This window comes from Balaenoptera physalus, assembly GCF_965194825.1.
Source record: "Balaenoptera physalus genome assembly, chromosome: 12".
Classification (NCBI taxonomy): domain Eukaryota; kingdom Metazoa; phylum Chordata; class Mammalia; order Artiodactyla; family Balaenopteridae; genus Balaenoptera; species Balaenoptera physalus.
Genome location: NC_138897.1, coordinates 23,651,123 through 23,672,524, shown reverse-complemented (window position 1 = coordinate 23,672,524; position 21,402 = coordinate 23,651,123). Strand labels below are relative to the sequence as shown.

Genomic DNA, 21,402 nt, shown 5'->3' with positions numbered 1-21,402 from the left:
TGGGCATGAGGTACCATCTCCTCTCACCTGCTTAAGGGCCTTGCTCATCAATTCTCCCCTCTCTGCATCATCCATTTTCCCTCTATTGGATCACTGTCATGCTGACTGGGGCCCGAGGACTCTTGACTCTTCTTCCCCTCCAGCTATTGCCCCAAGTCACTATTCTTTAAATCAAAACCCTTCAGTACTTCCTCTATACTTCCTGACTTCCATCCTTCTCCTTCCACTTCCTCTTGAACCTCTGCAATCAGGCCTTCATAGCCAGCATCCACAGAAACCTACACACTGCCAAATTCAAAGGTCACACATTTATTTTAATTTTACTGTATCCGTAAGCATCATTTGTCACAGTTGATCACTCCCTCCTTTCCATTGTTATTATTTTTTAATATAGATATAATTTCAAACTTATAGAAATGTTGCAAGAACAGTGCAAAGAACTCCCAAGCGCCTTTACCGAGATTCACCAATTGTTTATATTTTGCACTATTAGTTTCGTCATTCTCTCTTTCTCTCTCACTATATAAATATTTATTTGCTGAATGATTTAAGAATAAATTGCAGATATGATGCCCCTTTACTCCTAAGTACTTCTGTGTGCATTTCCTAAGACCAAAGGTATTCTCTCACATAATCACAGAATAGGATTATTTATGTATAGTATCATGTCATCTGCAAACAGTGACAGTTTTACTTCTTCTTTTCCAATTTGTATTCCTTTTATTTCTTTTTCTTCTCTGATTGCCATGGCTAGGACTTCCAAAACTATGTTGAATAATAGTGGTGACAGTGGACATCCTTGTCTTGTTCCTGATCTTAGAGGAAATGCTTTCAGTTTTTCACCATTGAGAATGATGTTTTCTGTGGGTTTATCTCTGTGCTTCCTGGACTTGGGCGGCTATTTCCTTTCCCATGTTAGGGAAGTTTTCGACTATAATCTCTTCAAAGATTTTCTTGGGTCCTTTCTCTCTCTCTTCTCCTTCTGGGACCCCTGTAATGCAAATGTTGTTGCATTTAATATTGTCCCAGAGGTCTCTTAGGCTGTCTTCATTTCTTTTCATTCTTTTTTCTTTATTCTGCTCCGTTCTTCTGCCTCAGTTATTCTGCTATAGATTCCTTCTAGTGTATTTTCCATTTCAGTTATTGTATTGTTAATCTGTGTTTGTTTGTTCTTTAATTCTTCTAGGTCTTTGTTAAACATTTCTTGCATCTTCTCGATCTTTGCCTCCATTCTTTTTCCGAGGTCCTGGATCATCTTCACTATCATTATTCTGAATTCTTTTTCTGGAAGGTTGCCTATCTCCACTTCATTTAGTTGTTTTACTGGGGTTTTATCTTGTTCCTTCATCTGGTACATAGCCCTCTGCCTTTTCATCTTGTCTATCTTTCTGTGAATGTGGTTTTTGTTCCACAGGCTGCAGGATTGTAGTTCTTCTTGCTTCTGCTGTCTGCCCTCTGGTGGATGAGGCTATCTAAGAGGCTTGTGCCAGTTTCCTGATGGGAGGGACTGGTGGTGGGTAGAGCTGGCTGTTGCTCTGGTGGGCAGAGCTCAGTAAAACTTTAATCCGCTTGTCTGCTGATGGGTGGGGCTGGGTTCCCTCCCTGTTGGTCGTTTGGCCTGAGGGGACCCAACACTGGAGCCTACCTGGGCTCTTTGGTGGGGCTAATGATAGACTCTGGGAGGGCTCAAGCCAAGGAGTACTTCCCAGAACTTCTGCTGCCAGTGTCCTTGTCCCCACGGTGAGCCACAGCCACCCCCTGCCTCTGCAGGAGACCCTCCAATACTAGCAGGTAGGTCTGGTTCAGTCTCCCCTGGGGTCACTGCTCCTGGCCCTGGGTCCCGATGCACACACTACTTTGTGTGTGTCCTCCAAGAGTGGAGTCTCTGTTTCCCCCAGTCCTGTTGAAGTCCTGCAATCAATTCCCACTGGGCTTCAAAGTCTGATTCTCTAGGAATCCCTCCTCCCGTTGCCGGACCCCCAGGTTGGGAAGCCTGACGTGGGGCTCAGAACCTTCACTCCAGTGGGTGGACTTCTGTGGTATAAGTGTTCTCCAGTCTGTGAGTCACCCACCCAGCAGTTATGGGATTTGATTTTACTGTGATTGCGCCCCTCCTACCGTCTCATTGTGGCTTCTCCTTTGTCTTTGGATGAGGGGTATCTTTTTTGGTGAGTTCCAGTGTCTTCCTGTCGATGATTGTTCAGCAGTTAGTTGTGATTTTGGTGCTCTCGCAAGAGGGAGTGAGAGCACGTCCTTCTACTCCGCCATCTTGAACCAATCTCCCTGTAGCTAAGTTTTTTAAGAGAGCTTTGAATTTCTTTTATTTTATATTTTGACTTTATGACTAGAACAAACGAGCTGCAAAAAGTTATGAGATGATCAGGAAAATTTGAACAGTGACTGTATATTTGATGATGTGAACAATTATTGTCTTTGTATGATAATGATATTATGGTCGCACTTTTTAAAGTCCTTATCTTTATCTTTATATTTATATACTGAACTGTCCACCATCATTATACAGAGATGAGATGTTTTAAAAAAGAAAAGATCCTTAAATGCTTTTAGAAGTGTTTATGGAAAAAATGATACTGTGCCTGGAAATGAAAATAATCCAGGGCTTTCTGTTGCCTTTGGAGGGGCAGGGGTTCTGGGTGAAACAAATTGGATCAGGTGTTACTAACTGTTGAAGATGAGTGACGATTACACATAATGGTTCATTAAACATTTTCTCAACTTTTGTGTATGTTAAAAATTTCCCGTAATGTAAAGTTTTAAAAATGAACAAAAAGTGCTATCCAGTATTCTCTAAAGCTATAAGAACCTCCGAGGAGTTGTAAGAAACCTTGATTGGGGCATGGGTGGTGGGTGGCAGGAACCTCTGGAGTGGGCAGATCTATGGAGGGTACCGCTGTGGGGAAGCCCTAGCTGAGTTGTGATCGAGACCTAGCTGTAGAATGTGTCTTCCTGAGCACTTCTTAGCTAGGCAAGTGTCAGAATAAATAACGTTCAAGGTCCAGTTTTTAATACTTTGCTAAACCAGTCCCCACACAAACAAATCCACCTTATTTTTCCATTTCCAGAACACTAATCCAAGTCTCGACCATCCTACAAGAACCAGTTCAAGTCTAACTGTTTCTTTTTTGGGGGGGTGGAGGGGCACCCAGCGCAGCTTGTGGGACCCCTCGACAGTGAAAGCGCAGGGTCCTAAGCACTGGACGGCCAGGGTTTTCCCTAACCCTTTCTTAACTGAGTGATCTCCCTATTTCTATCGTCTTATCACTCCTTTTGGCTTCTCTTTTGTTCCCTCATATTGTTAGTGGCTTCCTGATACCTCTTTTCCCAACCTCAGTGTATGCTCCTAAAACCAGGGGCCATGACATACTTAAAAAACTCTCTCAGCATCAAAAATAATACTATCCACAAAGTTGCTGCTCAATTAACACTTGAATAAATAAAAGCTTTGAAGAGGCCCAAAAGTAAATGATCTAATGGTTTACTGAGCAAAGCAGTCGGGGTCGGGGGGAGAATGGGATCTTGATCCCCCTATCCAGGTAGTTCTAAAAACCTCACATCCACAGCACTTCTATTCCTGTTATGAAGCTGTTGGATACTTTGACCACTTTGAGCATGTGAGCAAATGCCAGTGCATCTAGCGCTGCATAGGAGCATGAAATTTTTAAATTATTATTATTTTTTTTGCCTGCGTTGGGTCTTCGTTGCGGTGTGCAGGCTTCTCCTTGCGGTGGCTTCTCTTGTTGCAGAGCACAGGCTCTAGCTGCACGGACTTCAGTAGTTGTGGCACGTGGGCTCAGTAGTTGTGGCTCGTAGGCTCTAGAGTGCAGGCTCAGTAGTTGTGGCACATGGGCTTAGCTGCTCTTCAGCATGTGGGATCCTCCCGGACCAGGTCTCGAACCCATGTCCCCTGCATTGGCAGGGGGAATCTTAACCACTGCGCCACCAGGGAAGTCCCAAGCCTGAAATTTTGAAAATTGGGATTTAAATCAATGAGTGTTTTCCCCGTGGTTTGTGGTCACTACATGCAGTTTAGGCCCCGGCTCTACACTCGCGCGTCCAGCAGGCTATGCTGTGCGTTCACTAAGTGAACACACCTGCGACGCTCGTGCGTGCACAGCACAGGCCGCTTCAGATTTTCAGCAAACATTCCCACAGCACAGGCAGCTTCAGATTTTCAGCAAACATTCCGCTGTATCCCTGGAACAGCAAAGTGAAATGGAGCGGAGACTCAGGATCTATAGTAACGCTGCTATGAACTCTGATTCTAAGGCAGCGCAAGCTTACACTTTCAGATTTAGTGATTAAGATAGAACGATTCATCCCCACGAAAGAACAGACTTTACACAAAGATATGCCAGAGCAAAGCATCTGGTAAAACACTCTTGTTTGAAAACATTACACGGAAAACAAAAAGCTGAACAGTAGACGTTTTTCACCTTGGGGGCTCTGGTCCTCACGGGTTACCGCCACCAGCGAACCCAGCGCGCTGGTGCGGGCGAGTGAAGGAGAGGGAGTCCCACTGCAGAACAGAGCAGGTGCCCAGGGCCGTCTGCCCAACCTCTAGGCACGCTTGAGCTCCGGCGGGAACCACCGAGCGCGGACCTCCGGCGCCTCCTAGAGCGGCCTCACGCGGGCACGGCCGGCGGCGCACTTCCGCCCGCGCGCGTCGTCTCCCCGTGGACGGCTGGGCCTCGCTGCGGGCCTGCGCCTCCCTCGGCTCTTGCCGCGGGTCTCGGGGAGTGGGTGAGTGGGGCAGGGCGCGCCGGAGGGGGGCGGGCCAGGGTCTGCGCCGCCGAGGCCTCCCACGCGCCCGCCGAGCGGGCTGAGGGCGCGCTTCCTGCGGACTCGCGGGCCGGGACCGGAGCAGAGGACCCAGGCCCGGGAGCGCCGGGGAGCGAGGACGCGCCTCGTCCACCCTCACCCCCAGACGGGGGCCTCAGTCGCCCGGCGCTCCTGCCGACGCCCACCCCTCCTTTTGCTACACTGATGCTGACTTGGAGGAGAGGCTGGGCTGGCCAACGGTTGGAGACCTGGCCTCTGGCCCTGGCTCGGCCTTGGCCGCTCACTCTATCTCGCGGGCCACGCTTTATTCATCTCTAAAATGGAGGCTGGCAGTATCTGCCGTGCCTGCACCACTGGGTGATTGCAGGGCTGGCACTGCCTGCCTAGAAACTCGTTCTGAACCCGGCAGCCTTTAGAATCTTCTGGGAAGCCTTCCAAGTGCTGAGGCCCCAGAATCACCAGGTGTTTGTGATATGGAGCCGGGACTGAGAACCACTGGCCCAGAGTGTCAAGTGACAGTACTGCGATCGATCGTGTGCTGTGTTCTCGCCCGGAATGTGCACTTCCTCCAAAGTGGATCATAGTCATGAGAAAGCAAGCGGCTGGGTTTGTTTTTTTTTTTGTCCGAAAAGACAGGGTTCAAAATCTGGTTTGGTCACTTATTTTCTAGTGCTTAGAATGGTGCATGTCACAAAACATGCACCACTGATTAAATAAATTAACTTCTTATTACTTCCGACCTAGTGGAAGAGTTGATTATTTGGCTTGTTTTTCAACTTTTTGTTATGGAAACTTTCAAATATATACCAAAATAGAATCGTGTACTGAATGTACCAACTCATGTACCAACTCACAATCAATCAGTTTCATCTGGTACCTTCACCCCCACTGGATTATTTTAAAGTAAATCTAAATGTACCATTTCATCCATTAAATACTTGTTTGTTTACAGAACACAGTAACTCCTTAAATATAAAACCATTATCAGTCTCGTAAGAATTTCATGTTACCATCTATCCAGTGAACGTTTACATATCCCCTATTGTCTCTTTTTTTCCCTCCCATTATCTGGTTGTCCAAATCAGGAGTCAAACAAGCTACACATGCTACACTTGGTTGACGGCTCATATCTCTTCATCTCCTTCCTCTTTATTATTGTTTTTCCTTGTATTTCACTTGTTGAAGAAGCCAAGTCATTTGTCCTGTAATGTTTCTTACATACTGAAATTTGCTTTTTCCATCCCTGTGGTGTCCTTTAATAAACTGGTATTTAGATGACAGCCTTTTCCAGATGCAGGTTATACTTTTTGGCAAGAAAACCTCCTAAATTACTGTGTACTTCATATTACATCGCATCAGGAGTTGGATTAGGTCTTGTCTCTCTTTGTGGTGTCAAGATTGATCACTGGACCTTTTCCGTACAAATTGTATTGCAGGGTGACTAACTAATTGATCAGGGAATTACAGAAGGATGCCAGCTAATAACTACAGAAGGAATGAGAGAATATCACCTTGGCAACCCCTAATGAAATCATTGATCCTGGAAATGATCGTTAGTGGCCGTTAACGTCAGAAAAAGAGAGACAGCCAGACAGCGTGTGCTCCCTGATGGAAGTACCCAATAATACCACTTGTCAAGTGTTCTTAGACGATGGGTGAGGGATACAGATGAAACAGGATTGACCGTGAGTTGATAATTGTTGAAGCTCGGTGATGGGTATGTGACAGTGCATTATACTAATCCGTGTTTGAAATTTTTCATGACAAAAGTTTTTTTTAAAAAAAGATTGACTAGTTGACTAGTGAGCTCACGTCAGCCTGATCCATCCATTATAGTTCTCCATTAGCCTTTCACTAAGTGGTTCTCAAAACTGACTGCATGTTAGAATCACAGGGGAAGAATTTTTTTTTTTAATTCTAAAACACAGGTCTCTTGCAGAATTTCCTGTTTAATTGTTCTGGGATGGAGCCCAATCATTGATATGTTTTAAAAGCTCTCTAGGTGATTCTAATACTCTCATACTCTCCAGGGTTCTGTACCACTGGCTTAGATCTATTATTTGTTACACATGCAAAGTGATTATATTCTATTATACTTTCTGCATTTAATACCTTAAATTTTCAACTTTCTACATTCTGTGTATTCTTCCGCCTCTTGCAAACTGCAATCCAATAAGAAAGCCTCTGCAAATATTATCAGAGGAAGTCTTGATCTTGGAGGTGAAAATGTGGAGTGACACATGGAAAGGACACTAGCAGTAACCTAAAGGCTTGTGTAGGGGGTGGAGAGATGTACCACCCACCTGCTGTGTGAGGTGACTGTATCCCCAAATGGAAAGGGAGATCAGGTGATATGTAGTTAGAAGAGCATGTTCAGCATTATGACACATTTCTTAAAAATCATCAGTATTAAGTAAATTAAATATAAAATATAAATTAAGTAAATTAAATATAAATTAAAAACAAATAAATGAAATGCTGCTTATTGCAACCAAAAACAATTCAAAGATTTAAAAGAAAAGTTAATAATCTCTACCATCACCACCATCATTTTAATCACCCCTGAGATAACCAATATTAGCAATATGGTGTATATCCTCCCTCACCAGACTGTCTTGTATAATGTAGGGGTTTGGGCATTGTTATAAAAATGAGATTATGCCATAGCCATCTGTAACTTTTCTCATTGTCATCCCTTCAGGACAAGAGTTACAGACCTGACTGAACTGTAGAATAAATAGTTCATGATATGAATATACAATAAAATATTCAGTTGTTTCCCTATTGATATATATATATATATATATATATACATATATATGTGTGTATATATATATATATTCAGATGGTTTCCAAATTTTAGCCACCTTAAAAGTAGCACAATAAACATCATCGTACACAGACCTTTATTTCTGTAAGGTCGATTCCCAAAAATGGGATTGCTGGGTTAAAGTATGTTGCTATTAGCAGCATCATTATTATTGGTAATATATATTGCCAGATTACTCTCCCAAAACATAATAGCAATTCATACTAACACCACTAGTAAAATGCAGGTACCCATTTTCCCTTGTCTTGGTCAGCACTGGATAGCATTAATATTTGCCAGCTGATGTGTGGAAAATAATGTATCTTTTTCTTTAATTTGCATTTCTTCTAACTACTGGGTGACTGAGCACTTTTCATGCTTATTGGCCGTTTGGATTTCTACTGTGAATTTCCTGTGTATATTCCTTGCTTATTTTTCTATTTTATCAGTTTTTTTGTTTTTATTAATGCATTTACTTGGACCAATTTTTAGGGGCATTAACCCTTTATCATACAGTACAGTTTTCTCCAGGTGTTTTTTTTGGTCCTTTGACTTTAAGAATCTTGATATATGAAAGTGTAGTAAAAATGTCGTCTTAAAAATTTTCTGGGTTTCATGTCTTGCCAGTAAGGGCTTTCTCATCCCCAAAGTTATATACATATTCTCGTAATTTTTTGAACATATTTTTTTGGACCTTTCACATTTATATTTCTAAACCATGTGGAATGTATTTTTATATACAATGCAAAATAAGAATCTTGCTTTCTTTTTTCTGCAGAAATAGCCAATTACGTCAGTGTTGTTCATTTAAAAAGCCACCCTTTTTACACTTTTGTTGTATATTGATTTCTGTACGTACCTGGGTTTATTTCTGGACTGTCCCTTCTCTGTCACCTCTATTTTTGTGCCAATATTATTCTGTTTTCTTTATGCCTGATTAGTGTAGTATGTGTTAATATCTAGAAAAGTTAAGTCACTACTCAATGCTTTGTGTACTTTTCTTGCCCATTCTCAGACATGTATTTTTTCTTCCATGTGATCTTTGGGTTGCTTTTGTTCCAAGATAAATCCCACTGGAAATCTGATAGAATTTACATTAAATATATATACATTAATTATGAAAAGATAGACATTTCTGTGATAGTAAATCTTCCTATCAGGGAAGCTAATGTGTATCTCTTTTTGGGTCTTTTAAGGTCTATTCCTTTCCTATTAACTTTCTAGTTATTTTATAAGGCTTCTTTTTCTCTTGTGACTGAGGGTTTTTTCCCTTATTTTAATTTTTATCTGGTTATTGCTAGGACTGAGAAAAGTTTTTGATAGATTTTTTTTCCCTATAGATGATATATTTATCCAGCTTGCTGTCCAATTTTCTTGTTTTAGTAGTTTTTCTTAAACTTATATGTTTGTTTTCTTCCCTGTCATCAGTGTGGATGCTCTATAATTGTTTATATTGATATATAAGTTTGAGTTTGTGCTTATTTTATTTGATGCATATCTCCTATCACAGAAGTATATCAGAGATAGATGTGCCCAAAAGTAGTAAAAGGAAAAAGAGATCTCAGGAGTTGGCAGAAATCTACACACTCAACAGGTTATTGCTGATCACTTATAAGAGCAGAAGCCCAGGTGCTAACCCCTCATGGACTCTATTATCAGGGGAGTGAGACATTCACTCAGCATTACTGTGTGGTATTAGCATTACTGTAGAGTGTTGTAGAGCATTGCTGTGGTTTATGATGGTTCAGAGAAAGGGCTGCTCACCACAGGCACCAGAGATATCACTTAGTGAGCATAATTAAATTCCAGCTCTTGCCCAGAATCTCACTAGAGTTGTTTATTTATTAGAAAGACTTTTTTAAAAAATTAATAAGGAGAAAGTACAGAGTTCTTATATACCCACGCCTCCCCCCAATTTCCACTAATATTAACGTCTTACATTAGTGTGGTAGTGATGAGCCAATATTGATACATTCTTTTTTAAAATATTTATTTATTTGGTTGCACTGGGTCTTAGTTGTGGCAGGCAGGCTCCTTAGTTGCAGCTCGTGGGCTCCTTAGTTGTGGCATGTGAACTCTTAGTTGCAGCATGCATGTGAGATCTGGTTCCCTGATATATTATTGTTAACTAAAGTTTACATTAGGGTTCATTCACTCTGTATTGTATATTCTATGGGTTTTGACCAATGTACAATGACGTGTGTCTGTGTTTACTGCATCATATAGAATAGTTTTGCTAAAAAATTCCATGTGCTAAATCCCATGTCCTAAAAATCCCATGTGCTCCACCTATTCATCCCTCCTCCCTTCCCCCAAACCACTGTCTTTTTTTTTTTTTAAACAACAGAAATTTATTCTTGCACAATTCTAGAGGCTAGACATCTGAAATTAAGGTGTCACCTGGACCTTTGTTATGGATAATAAAGCTACAACATAAGGAATGCTTAAGACAGAAGGTGACATGATAGAGTTGCCCTGGAGCTAGTGTCCTGGTGTCTGAATCCCAGCTCTGCCACTTACTAGCCGTGGGACCCTAGGCAAGTCACTACCTCTCTGTGCCTCAGCTTCCCCATCTCTAAAATGGGGATGATGATATAGTACCCACCTTGTAGAGTCAAACCACTGTGTCCATTCCCATAGTTTTGCCTTTTCCAGAATCTCATATAGTTGGAATTCAATTATAGTTATTAATTGACTGGGTTTGGCTTTTTTAAAATTTATTTTTGTTTGTGTGAGCAGTCATACAAAGTTTGGTAATTTGTGGTTTTAACTGATTAAGAGTTACTAAAATCTTTCTTCAGATTTCTGTGGAAAACTATTAGAGAACAGGAATGCAAACTATTCTTAATAACCAAAACATAGGTAATAGTAAAACTCACAAGAACCTGTTTTTGGTGATTTTGAGCAGTGATGTGTAATAATCCCTAAGGGATCTTCTCGTTCCAGGGTGGAAGATGTCTATGGATGTGACATTTCTGGGGACAGGCGCAGCATACCCATCCCCAACCCGGGGTGCCTCTGCTCTGGTCCTTCGGTGTGAAGGCGAGTGCTGGCTCTTTGACTGTGGGGAGGGAACCCAGACACAGCTTATGAAAAGCCAACTTAAAGCAGGTCAGTGTGCATTCAGCTCTCTCATTAAGGCTGTCTCTTGTTCTGCTTCATTTTCTTGGCTTTCCTTGGGCCTTTTGCTTAGAAACAGCCCTGAGAGTTGCACCCCATTTCAGTGCTGGAGCCCTGGCAATACTTGGAAGGTGCTGGGGTATCTGGCCACACCCACTAAACTATCTTTCTTCCTTCTTTCCTTCCTTCCTTCCTTCCTTCCCTCCCCCCTCCCTCCCTTCCTCCCTTCCTTCCTTATTTATGTATTTACTTTTCATTCTTCCTGTAAATGTTGAGAGCAAGGATTTCTATAGGCTTAGGGCATGGAGGATGGAGTGGGTTACATCGGACATATTAAATAGACACTGCCCAAGCAAAGGAACATACTTATGTCCACCAGGAGCTAGGTGTAAGTATCATGAGAGAATACAAAGGGTGGTAGATGTTCTGGGGAGTGAAATGTTCTTTTCCCCTTGGGGTCATTCTCAGAGAAGGTGACCTGTGAGTTGTTAAAGGAGGAGGAAGGGTTCCCTGGGCTGGGGAGAAGAAGGGCATTCCAGCCATAGGGAACAGGGTGAGCTTGGCACCGGCAGACTGAAGAGTACAGTGTCCGCCAGAGCCTTGGCCCAGAGTCAGGCAGACCAAGGTTCCAGTCCCAGCTGTGTCTCGGCTTATTACCTTAGCAGATCAGCCAGCTTAAGCTTTGCTTTCCTCACCTTTAAAATGGGGTTAAAAACTCGACGTAGAAGGGGTGTTGTGAGAATTGTATATAATAATCCCTTCTCTGTGTGGTTGTCTCCTTCTCATCAGTTAAATCTTAGCTCAAATGCTGTCTTCTCAAAGGCTGAACCTCCGGGGTTAAGTAATTCCTCCTCACCCCAGGCACTCTACTGTTTTGTGCTATTTTTATTGACTTCTTAGCATCCTCAATATCTAAAGTTATGCTATTTAAATAGTTGTTTCTGTGGTCACTGTGTATTTCCCTGTACAATAAGGTGAACTCAGTGATCACTTACATACCTAGTAGATGCCTAGTTATATCTGTTCAGTTAATGCATGAATAAGATGTTCAGCACTTAGTACAGTGCCTCTCACTTGTTAGGTCTTGGTAAATGGTAGTTATTGAAATTCCTACGACTCGTCACAGTACCTAGCATTTGATGACTAAAGGAAGTATAGTTCTATCATCCAAGGATTCCTTGGTCTAGTGGTGAAAACTGACATGCAAACAGTCATGGTGTAATTTGATAAGTAAGAATAATGGAGGTGTTCTCTAACTACTTTTGAAGCACTAAGGAGGGGGACACTAACTGTATCTGTGTGTTCAGGGAAAGCAACCTAGAGATGGTAGCAGTGAGCTAGGATGTAGGAGATGAATAGAAGTTTCTCTGGGGAGAGGAGCAGGGATGGACCTTCAAGGAACAGACAACAAAGTGAGCAAGAGTTTCTAGGAGAGAAATGACATGTTTGGGGAATATTAAGCTATCCAGAACTTTGAGTATTTGGCTGGATAGATGAGAGATAAGAATGCTTAAGGAAGTAAGTAAGGGCAGACCGTGAGGACTCCTGTGATATTCTAAGGTATCTGGACCTTATTATTCTATTGGCAACAAGGAATCATTTAAAAATTTTAAGCCGAGCAATGACATGGTCTGATTTGTGTTTTAGGACAGTTTTCCAACGGCAAATATATTGGGAGAGAGAGATTGGCATCAGGAGACCAGTTCCAAGGCAGTGGCATTCACCTGAGAGAGAGAGAGATGAAGATGTTGAAGCAGGAAGTAGGGATAAGGATGAAGATGTTGAAGCAGGAAGTAGGGATAAGGATGAAGATGTTGAAGCAGGAAGTAGGGATAAGGATGAAGATGAGAGACTCAAAGAGATACTTATAGAGCCAACAGAAGGTGGTGACTGAGTAAATGTCTAGTATGTGAAGAAATGAAGAATTATTACAAGTTACAGGTGATGATGTCCCAGACCAAGATTGGGAGTTAGGAAAAGAGCTGTTGGAAGAAGGGACTAATGCATATCACTTGGGACACGTGGCCTTGAGGTGTACACAGTTCAACCCTAATTATTTACTGTCTTATGTTGAAACCCTGAGGTCAGAGCAGGTATTATGCTTTACTTCCCTTGGATCACACAGGGGTTCCTTTCACGAGAACAAGCCTCCACATGCCAGAGTGGAGGCTGTAATATTTAACATTTCAGAGAGTAGGGGTTAAGGTGGCAGGGTGATTAAAATAGAAACAAGTAACTGTTGTGTTAAGAGGTTTGGGTATAGGGTAAGTCTTCACTTTTTATTTAGTACCTGTATCAGTTATCTAATGCTGCATAGCAGATTATCAATTTAGTGGGTTATTTGCATTTATTATCTCATAGTCTCTGTGGGTCAGGGAGTTCAGGCCTGGCTTAGCTGCATTCTCTGCTTCAGGGTCTCACTAGGCTGCAATCCAGGTCTTGGCCAGGGCTGCGCTCTCATCCACTAGGGGAAGAATCTGTTTTTAATGCTCACTCAGGTTGTCGGCAGAATCCTTGTAGTTGTAGGACTGAGGCTGCCCGCAGCAACTAGAGGCCTCCTGTAGTTCCTCGTCATGGGGGTTTCTGCTTCAGGGTAGCTTGGCTTGATTACTGCCAGCAAGGGAGAGAGACTCCAGAGCAAGTCTGCCAGCAAGATGGAGTCCTGTAAATGACATAATCGTATTGCATCCTTGTGCTGTATTTTACTGGTTAGGAGTAAGTCCCCAGTCCCACGCACACTCAAGGGGAAGGGATTATAGAAGGATATGAACAGCAGGAGGCAGGGGCCATGGTGGTACCCATGTACTACCTTAACTCTATCTGCCACAATACCTTTCTCTAGTGTTTTATATTTTACAGCTATTTTATATATTTTTGTAAACAGTTCACAAAGCTCGAGCTTTTTAAAATAAAAGTTTGGCAAAAAATAGTAATAATAATAAAATAAAATCTAAGGGAACCTTTAGTTTACAAAATTTTTGTTGACTTAAGAAAAAATTTCCTGGCCTCAGAGAGGAGGGTGATATGGTAATCCCAGAACATTAGCTGAGACACTCTAGCGCTTCAAAAGCCCCAGTCTCAACCTGGAATGCGGCACCCTCCATACATCTTGGTTTCTCTCAATAACCTAATATGGACCTATCGCTATTGGAGTCATTGAAGCCCTTTTAGCTTATACTACCTCCTGGGGTAATAATGTTTTATGGGTTTCATAAGGAAGTATTTTCTGTTTCTCTAAATATACTTCTTGCAAGTTTCCTTGGTCCTAATATGCAAGCATCTAATTAAAAAGTGTAGGATTGCCATATCTATTTTTTTTCATAATTTTAAAGAGTGAGCTTAAGCCTTTTTTTCCTCAAAAATGATTACAAAAAGTATTATAAAAGTATAATTTTAAAAATGATTATAATAAGTATACATGCTCATTGTAAAAGTTCAAACAAAGCAGAAAAATATAAATAAGAAAAGCCTAAATCCCCCTCTCTTTGGTGAATTTTCTATACATGTAGACATGGTAATGGTGTAGGTGTATTTGTGTGTGTGTTTGTGTATAATTTTGCATAAATGGAATCAAACTATACTTGGTGTGATCTGCTTTTTTTCAACTGAATATTACGTATGAACGATGTATTGCAGACGTTTTCCTACGGCAGTAAATATCACTGCATTATCCCTTAGAGGACGCTTAGTCCTATATGGATGACATTTTCCCTGGTAACTTTCGTGATCTTAAGTGAAAGGGAACTCATGCATGTTTCTTTTTTCATTTGATAGCTTCCTCTTACCTTTGATAATTGTGGTTGCCATTCCTTCTCCCTCTGAAATCAACTTTCTTGAAAAATGAAATGTTTGTCTTCCCTGAAACTGTGATATCTGTGGGAAGTACCTTTTCTTACTTAATTTATCTCACTTGCTTTGAGTTCACAGATTGTTTTGGTGTTCAGTTTTGGCTGTGTTTTGCAGTAGATAGGGAGAGGCCCAGAAAGTCTGATTTGGCAGTTTTGAGGTCAGCGTGAGACTCAACAACTGTTGTAGTTTTTTTGTCTGTTGAGTCCTCAGGTCACACTTGGGGGTGTGTTGGCAGCCCAGACAGCAGGAAGGGGGAAAGGAAAGGGTTCCAGAAGTCAAAAAACGGCAAAAACGAGGACTAAAAAGAGAAAACAAAAAGGAGCATGTTGAGGAAACTTCTAGCGTGCCTCCTGGCGATTTTCAAGGTTCAAGATCAGCCTCTGCCCAGTCTATTCTCTGCCACAGGGGCCTGGCTTGGTGTAGTAACACTGGGAACACTTGCTTGGAGAACACTGTTACCTAGAGGTCACAGGACGAATCCCATCACAGTAAACTATTCCTGTTCTTTTATGGCATCGATAAACTGTTCCTGTTCTTTTATGGTATCAAATGTTTGAAATGGGTGGGCCATGAGCTAGGACTGGAAGCCACTGTTATACTAAAAATGTGTTAATTGTGATTGTTGCTTTTAAAAGGCCTTGTGGTGCATCTGAGAAAAATGTTGATGTGGCATCCTGCCACATACCAGGAGTAAATTCAGTTTACCAATGGCTAAATCAAGTTACAGCCTAAGTCAGTATGCACTGGAAAAGCTGTTGTATTAGTTCAGATTGAGAGAAAGGGAGGGGCCCACATGCCTTTACAAAGCACCATGGGGGATCTACCCTCTAAACTGCACTCTGCGTCTATTGCCCACTTCCTCCCCCTCGGTTCTTCACCCCACTCCCTTTCCACCTCCCTCCTTCTCCCTCCTTCCTTTCCTCTCCCTCCCTCATCCCCCTTCCTTTTTCTCCCTCTTCAGCCTCACCCAGACAAGCAGGCTCTGGCTTGGTTAGTTAATCTCTGTCCAGTGTGGAGTCCTTAAAAGGCAATTTTGAATTCAGGCACTGGTCCAGTCCGTTGGAGCCAGGGGAACATTTTTATGCTGGAAGTACTGTTCATATTTGCTGTTCTCAGAGGGAGCAGTAGGGGGCAGTGTAACTGCCAGATGTTTTTAACACTTGTGGCCTATCTGGTTACTTATGTGAATCATTTTGGTACACTTTTTCCTTTTTTTTTTTTTTCCAGTAAGAGGATGTGTAGGAAAATACTCTTAAAACTGTAACACTGTGTAATTTGAAGATGTTTTATGAAAAAAAGTTATATCTTATTAAAACCATCTAGTGAAATAATAATACCTGTCTTTCTTACTTCTAGAATCATGTAGAAGAATATAAAGAAATAAGTTTATGGTGATAAGTAGAATTTCTAAATTCATTTTATTGCTTTCTATGTAAGTTGTTATGCATGTTTCAAGTAGCTTTGTATGGGTTTTATTTCTGAAAAATTCCCAAATTTATTTCTCTGCCTCAATCAAAAGGGAGAATTACTAAGATCTTCATCACGCATCTTCATGGAGACCATTTCTTTGGCCTTCCTGGCCTCCTCTGCACAATCAGCCTGCAGAGTGGCTCCATGGTCACCAAACAGCCGATCGAAATCTATGGCCCTGCAGGGCTTCGAGACTTTATCTGGCAAACCATGGAACTTTCTCACACGGAGTTGGTCTTCCCTTATGTGGTCCATGAGCTGGTGCCTACAGCGGATCAGTGTCCTACAGAAGAACTGAAAGAATTTGTACACGTGAATAAAGCAGACAACCCTCCCAAAGACGGACAAGGAAGAACTATCCTGTTAGACTCAGAAGAAAACTCATACCTCCTGGTTGATGATGAACAGTTTGTTGTGAAAGCATTTCGCCTCTTTCATCGAATACCCTCCTTTGGATTTTCAGTTGTGGAGAAGAAACGCCCAGGTAAACTCAATGCACAGAAACTGAAAGATCTTGGTAAGTGTTTTTTTTTCCTTTCTCGTCAGTCTAGTTGTTGTTAACCAAAGCAGTTAGAAGTGTCATAGAAACCTTTTCTTGTCTCCCAGGCCTAAAACTGACATTTTCTCTACTTACTTCCTTTGCCCAAAGTTTGTTTATTAAGGGAAATTCTTGGGGCCAAAATATGCTATACAGAGCAAAAACCAAGTATCTATTTGAATTCTCTCTTCAGCTCCCTAAATGCACATTCTTGATCTGTCTTATCTTCAGCTTTTACTATCTTGGTTGGTGGAGTAGACCTGTTGTCTCAGGTCTAGGCTTTTGTTTTTTCATGTCATCTTTTTGAAATATGTTTTCAATGACATCTTTGGCCAGAGACTTTTTGCCATAGTTCTTAACCTTGCAACTCCAACCAACTGCTCTCTGGGTTTTCCTTTTTTATTGACTTTGCCTGGTCAGTCAACCTTGATTAAGTTAATTTGGTGTTTAGAACACTGCCTTAACCAGTTTTATATACCTGGCTTCATCACGCTCGGAAGCAAGCATTCAAAGATTGGCTTGGGGCCCATCAAAGGCTTCGTACCTCCTCCATGCTAGGCCATCATGTGTGAGAGCTCTTCAGCGCCTCTCCCAAAGCAGTGTCCGGGTACATCACTCCTCCAGCATACCACCTTCCTTGGCATGGCTACAACAGAGCCTGTGAAAACATGGTCATGGTGATGGTTTTTTGTGTGTCTCTTCTTTATTTACACAATGTCTTCTTTCTTTCCCAACTAAAACAAAATGCTAAGTAATGAGGAAAAGTGCCTTAGGCCAAAGGTATTTTTATTGTCTAAAAACCTGTGAAAATACTGTTGTATTGGGAAACTTTAAACATGATCTATGTTGGAATTAGTGAACACATTCTGTTTGTTTGTATGTGTTGCCCAGAGTGATGATCAGGTGTTATTCTCGATTAATATGAGATTTAAGCCCAGTTTGGTAAACATGGAACTGCCCCTATCTACAAAGAAGATTGATTATTTATAACTGCCTGAAACTCTGCTTGATCTTGTGACCCAGACAATCCCCTCTAACAGTTTTTTTTTATTATGTTAGTTTGTTGGTACCTTGTCATTTAAATGGGCTCTTTAGTTTTACCCAAAGATGAGCTTATTAAATACAGCACTCTCAAATAATGTTATTCCCATGCACAGCAGAGAATCAAGGCTGTTATCTTGACTGTAATAAGGTTTTAGTGGGACTTAAGAGCTTAAAACTCATCTGACACGTGTGCTTGGAAATGTTTTAAGTACTCGGGCATTGCTTATATCAATAGCCAACAGTGAACTTTTAAAAATGTATAAATTTTCCAGTTTTCCACAAGTAATAAAATATTTATAACAATTATGAAAAGAATTGGATGCCTTTTCCATTTGCTATTTGCTGTGCTGTTGAAACAGACTCTCTTAACAAGTCATAAATGCCATTCCCATGACGTGATGTTATCTGCCTCTGTCATTAGGTGTTCCGCCGGGTCCTGCCTATGGGAAGCTGAAAAATGGAATTTCTGTTGTTCTGGAAAATGGAGTTACAATTTCTCCCCAAGATGTCTTAAAAAAGCCTATTGTTGGAAGAAAAATCTGCATTTTGGGTGACTGTTCTGGGGTTGTGGATGATGGAGGAGTGAAGCTGTGCTTTGAAGCAGACCTGTTGATCCACGAAGCAACCCTGGATGACACCCAGATGGACAAAGCAAAGGAACACGGCCACAGCACGCCACACATGGCAGCAGCATTTGCAAAGCTGTGCCAAGCAAAGAGGCTCGTTCTGACTCACTTCAGTCAGAGGTACAAACCAGTTGCCTTGGCCAGAGAAGGAGAAACAGATGGGATCGTAGAGCTTAAAAAGCAAGCTGAATCAGTGTTAGATCTCCAAGAAGTGACTCTAGCAGAAGATTTTATGGTGATTGGCATTCCAATCAAGAAATGAAGCCAGCGTTCCTGAATGCATCCTGATGTGTCTGTGAATGTGTTACTGAACCAGCAGTCAAGTTTGTTGTTGTCGTCGTCGTCGTCGTTTTGGTCTAAAATTATTTGGGTCCTAACAGTCCTAACGAGGATGGAGCTGCATTGCTGAACTGACTCAGCATTGAGAAGGGAGCAAGCTTTGTGATAATAAATCACTTTAAAAAGAATAAACCAGAATCCTTCTTCAAGTCCACACTTGACAAAATGATAGACTATTCAGGTGTACATGTTTTGTGGCTGCTGCCTCAGAGGGTAGCCAATACGCCATGCAATCCTGGGCTTAGCTTCTGCCCGGCTTTATTGCTGTTGTTGGCAAAGCAGTAGCAGGGCTTGGCCCTCCTGGCTAAAAATGGTATTTTGGCAGTTTGTGTTGAATCTGTTCATGTTATTAACAGAATAGAGAGAAATGTAATGAGACATTGGATATGAAGGATTGAAGCTGGCACGTTAAGGCTTGAATTCTTTGCTTGAATACTGAATGCAGAGTCAGGCGAGGTGTTTATCCTCCAATTAATATCTTATTGAACTTTCCAGTTTGCTTTAAACCTGTGGTTCTCAGTTGGAGGTGATACTCTCCCTTAGATGGAGTTTTGAAATTGTGGGGATGTCTCTTGTCAAAACTAAGGGGGTTACTACTGGTATTTAGTCAGTAGGGGCCAGGATGCTAGATCCTACAAAGTTTGGTCAGTCCTAAACAGTGAAGAATTATCTCATCCCAAAATGCATATTGCAGGCCTGCTGAGATACACAGCAAGTTAAAACTTATACTCCCACTGTGAATATACTTTATAAAAATTAGTGACATCCTGAGTTGAACTACGAGGTAAGTCAAATTCTACAACAAATCCTAAAAAGCTAGCTAAGTGAATATGTTGGAATTGGAACGTCATATCAAATATTATTTGTCAGAAATGAGCTATGAGCTGGAGCTTATGAATCTGGAGGTTAAAAAATGATACCTGTCCAACTTGCGTTTACGCTTTCCAATAAATCATTCTTTGAGCACAATTTTAGTAAATGTTCTTTCTAGAATAGCTTTTCTTCCTGAGTTGCCTTCCACCTCCCTTCTGTCTTTCATGGGGTATCTCTGAGTCATTTGCCCACAATATTTCTCAAAATGTGTTAATGGAAAGGTAGTCTCAAGTACTGATTCAGTCAAAAGGATTCCCTAATCAAATCAGTTTGGGAAACCCAAACTGTATGCTATGTGTCCCTCTGGCAGAGTTCTAGTGCCCACGAATACATTAAAAACAGCACTGCTTCAGGGATCACCAGCCAGTCTTTGGTGCCAGAAAGACCTGATTTCAGAGTCCCATTCTTTACCTCATGATGGTCCCTGTGTGCTCTGGAGCGGATTACTTACTCTCTGAGCTTTAGCTTGCTCATCTCTAAAAATGGGAAAAATAAGAAGAAGACAGTGAACAATTGTCACTGAAAAATAAGACAGGGAAAAAATTAAATAAGACAGTGTATAAAAGGAGCATAGCACATTGCTTCAAGGCATAAAGTCCTAAAGTACAGAGGCCTGTCAACTCTATTGAACCCCTTTCTGAGTCATATTTCACCATATACTATCTATTAACATCTCAAGAACCTAAGAGTTTATTGTACACTTATTCAGAAATACTGTCATGGTGTATACTATTAAATTCCTTTGGGTCCTGGGGCTTTTCTAGTAAAAACTGACTCCTGGATGGGTCTGGAATCCCTAGAGTAGTGATAATCAAGATGGGTCTAGTTACTCAATATCTCAGTCATTCTGAAGCAGTCTCCAGAATGGTCTGATTCAGCCCCACTCCAGGCTCCTGGCCTGCCAAAATACCAAAGTTGACCAGACTTCAAGTGTATCTTGATTTCTGAACTCAATTCAAACAAGCATTTATTAGATACCAACGGTGTGCCCAAACCTGTACAAGAGGGAATGGCTAGTACTAGTACCTCTAATGCCTGGAGCTCTTGTGGGTAAAGATTGTATCTTAGTCACCTTGGCATTCTTGGAAATACCCACCTGTAGTATGCACTCAGAAATATTTATTCAACGAAATGAGGCCTTGATGTCATGAATGCACAAAATTTATGACCTAAAGTTCAGAACCTGTGCCTAGCCCATTTTATTACTGTATTTGTCCAAAAATTTTAGCTGCCTGATTGGTGGTACCCTATTCACTGTGTTGGGAGTACATAAATGAATATAAGACAAAATTTCAGGCTCACTGTCTAAGTGCTAAAGACTGATAGGTAAACCAAAGTAAACATGCAGTTCCTTCAAGTGTTTCTACAGCCTACCACTCAATTTTGCTGTTCCTGAGCGTTTCTTGAGAGCTGACTTGAGCTCAAGCCTTTAGAATCAGGCTCTATTAATATGTGTGGGCTAAGCCCTCAGAGAACATGGGAATGTGGAACAAATTGATATGTTGGACTAAGTGTAGGGTATCAGTTCATGGTGAGAGTTCTTTCTTGGACTCTCTTCTGGCCTAGAATTTGTTCTTAATGGTAGAACACATTCTAAGAATTTGTGGAGCTAGAATTAAGAGTGAATCTTAAATTGGACTTCCTAGAGCTTGTAATTTGTTCATGGTTATGTGACTCCAGATGGGATTAGAATATGTGGTGTTCCCCAAATTTATTTGATCACTGAATCCTCTTTTGCCAAGGAGCACCTTGGAACACTGAGAAATGCTGTTTCTTAATACTTCTGAAAAGTATTATATTTATTACCTGCACAATTTATTGAAGTAATAAGTTCCATATCTACACCGAGTATAGTATTTTCTTTGTCTTAAACTGACTTTCCAATTGTCAGGAATTCATAGGTTCTTGCTTATTTTAAATAAATATGCACTTTC

The 21,402-nt window shown here is 41.4% G+C and overlaps 1 protein-coding gene and 1 long non-coding RNA gene across 4 annotated transcripts; one reads left to right on the top strand and one right to left on the bottom strand.

Annotated features, from left to right (window-relative positions):
• Positions 1-3,480: 3,480 nt before the first annotated feature.
• LOC309639441 lies at positions 3,481-4,614 on the bottom strand. Its single transcript, XR_014251644.1, has 2 exons — positions 4,455-4,614; positions 3,481-3,977 (listed from the first exon to the last, which is right to left on the bottom strand). It is a non-coding gene; the product is annotated as an uncharacterized lncRNA (long non-coding RNA).
• A 20-nt stretch (positions 4,615-4,634) lies between these two features.
• Positions 4,635-19,564, top strand: ELAC1 (elaC ribonuclease Z 1). 3 transcript variants are annotated; one of them, XM_082416647.1, is made up of 5 exons: positions 4,649-4,761; positions 6,237-6,485; positions 10,556-10,720; positions 16,098-16,565; positions 18,052-19,564. In XM_082416647.1, the coding sequence occupies exons 3-5, from the start codon at positions 10,564-10,566 to the stop codon at positions 18,516-18,518; spliced, it is 1,092 nt and encodes a 363-aa protein (XP_082272773.1). In that variant the 5' UTR covers positions 4,649-4,761; positions 6,237-6,485; positions 10,556-10,563; the 3' UTR covers positions 18,519-19,564. The 3 variants fall into 3 exon arrangements, with proteins under 3 accessions (XP_082272774.1, XP_082272773.1, XP_082272775.1); XM_082416648.1 differs by lacking the exon at positions 6,237-6,485 and having other exon boundaries at positions 4,635-4,761; XM_082416649.1 differs by lacking the exons at positions 4,649-4,761; positions 6,237-6,485 and having other exon boundaries at positions 10,556-10,724; positions 16,102-16,565.
• The last annotated feature ends 1,838 nt before the right edge of the window (positions 19,565-21,402 follow it).

What these genes read in the sequence shown, in the direction of transcription:
- ELAC1 (XM_082416648.1), top strand. Translation starts at nt 10,564, where the DNA reads ATGTCTATGGATGTGACATTTCTGGGGACAGGCGCAGCATACCCATCC. An exon ending in GAAAAGCCAACTTAAAGCAG is followed by an intron (nt 10,721 to 16,097) that starts GTCAGTGTGCAT and finishes CTCAATCAAAAG; the next exon opens with GGAGAATTACTAAGATCTTC. An exon ending in ACAGAAACTGAAAGATCTTG is followed by an intron (nt 16,566 to 18,051) that starts GTAAGTGTTTTT and finishes CTCTGTCATTAG; the next exon opens with GTGTTCCGCCGGGTCCTGCC.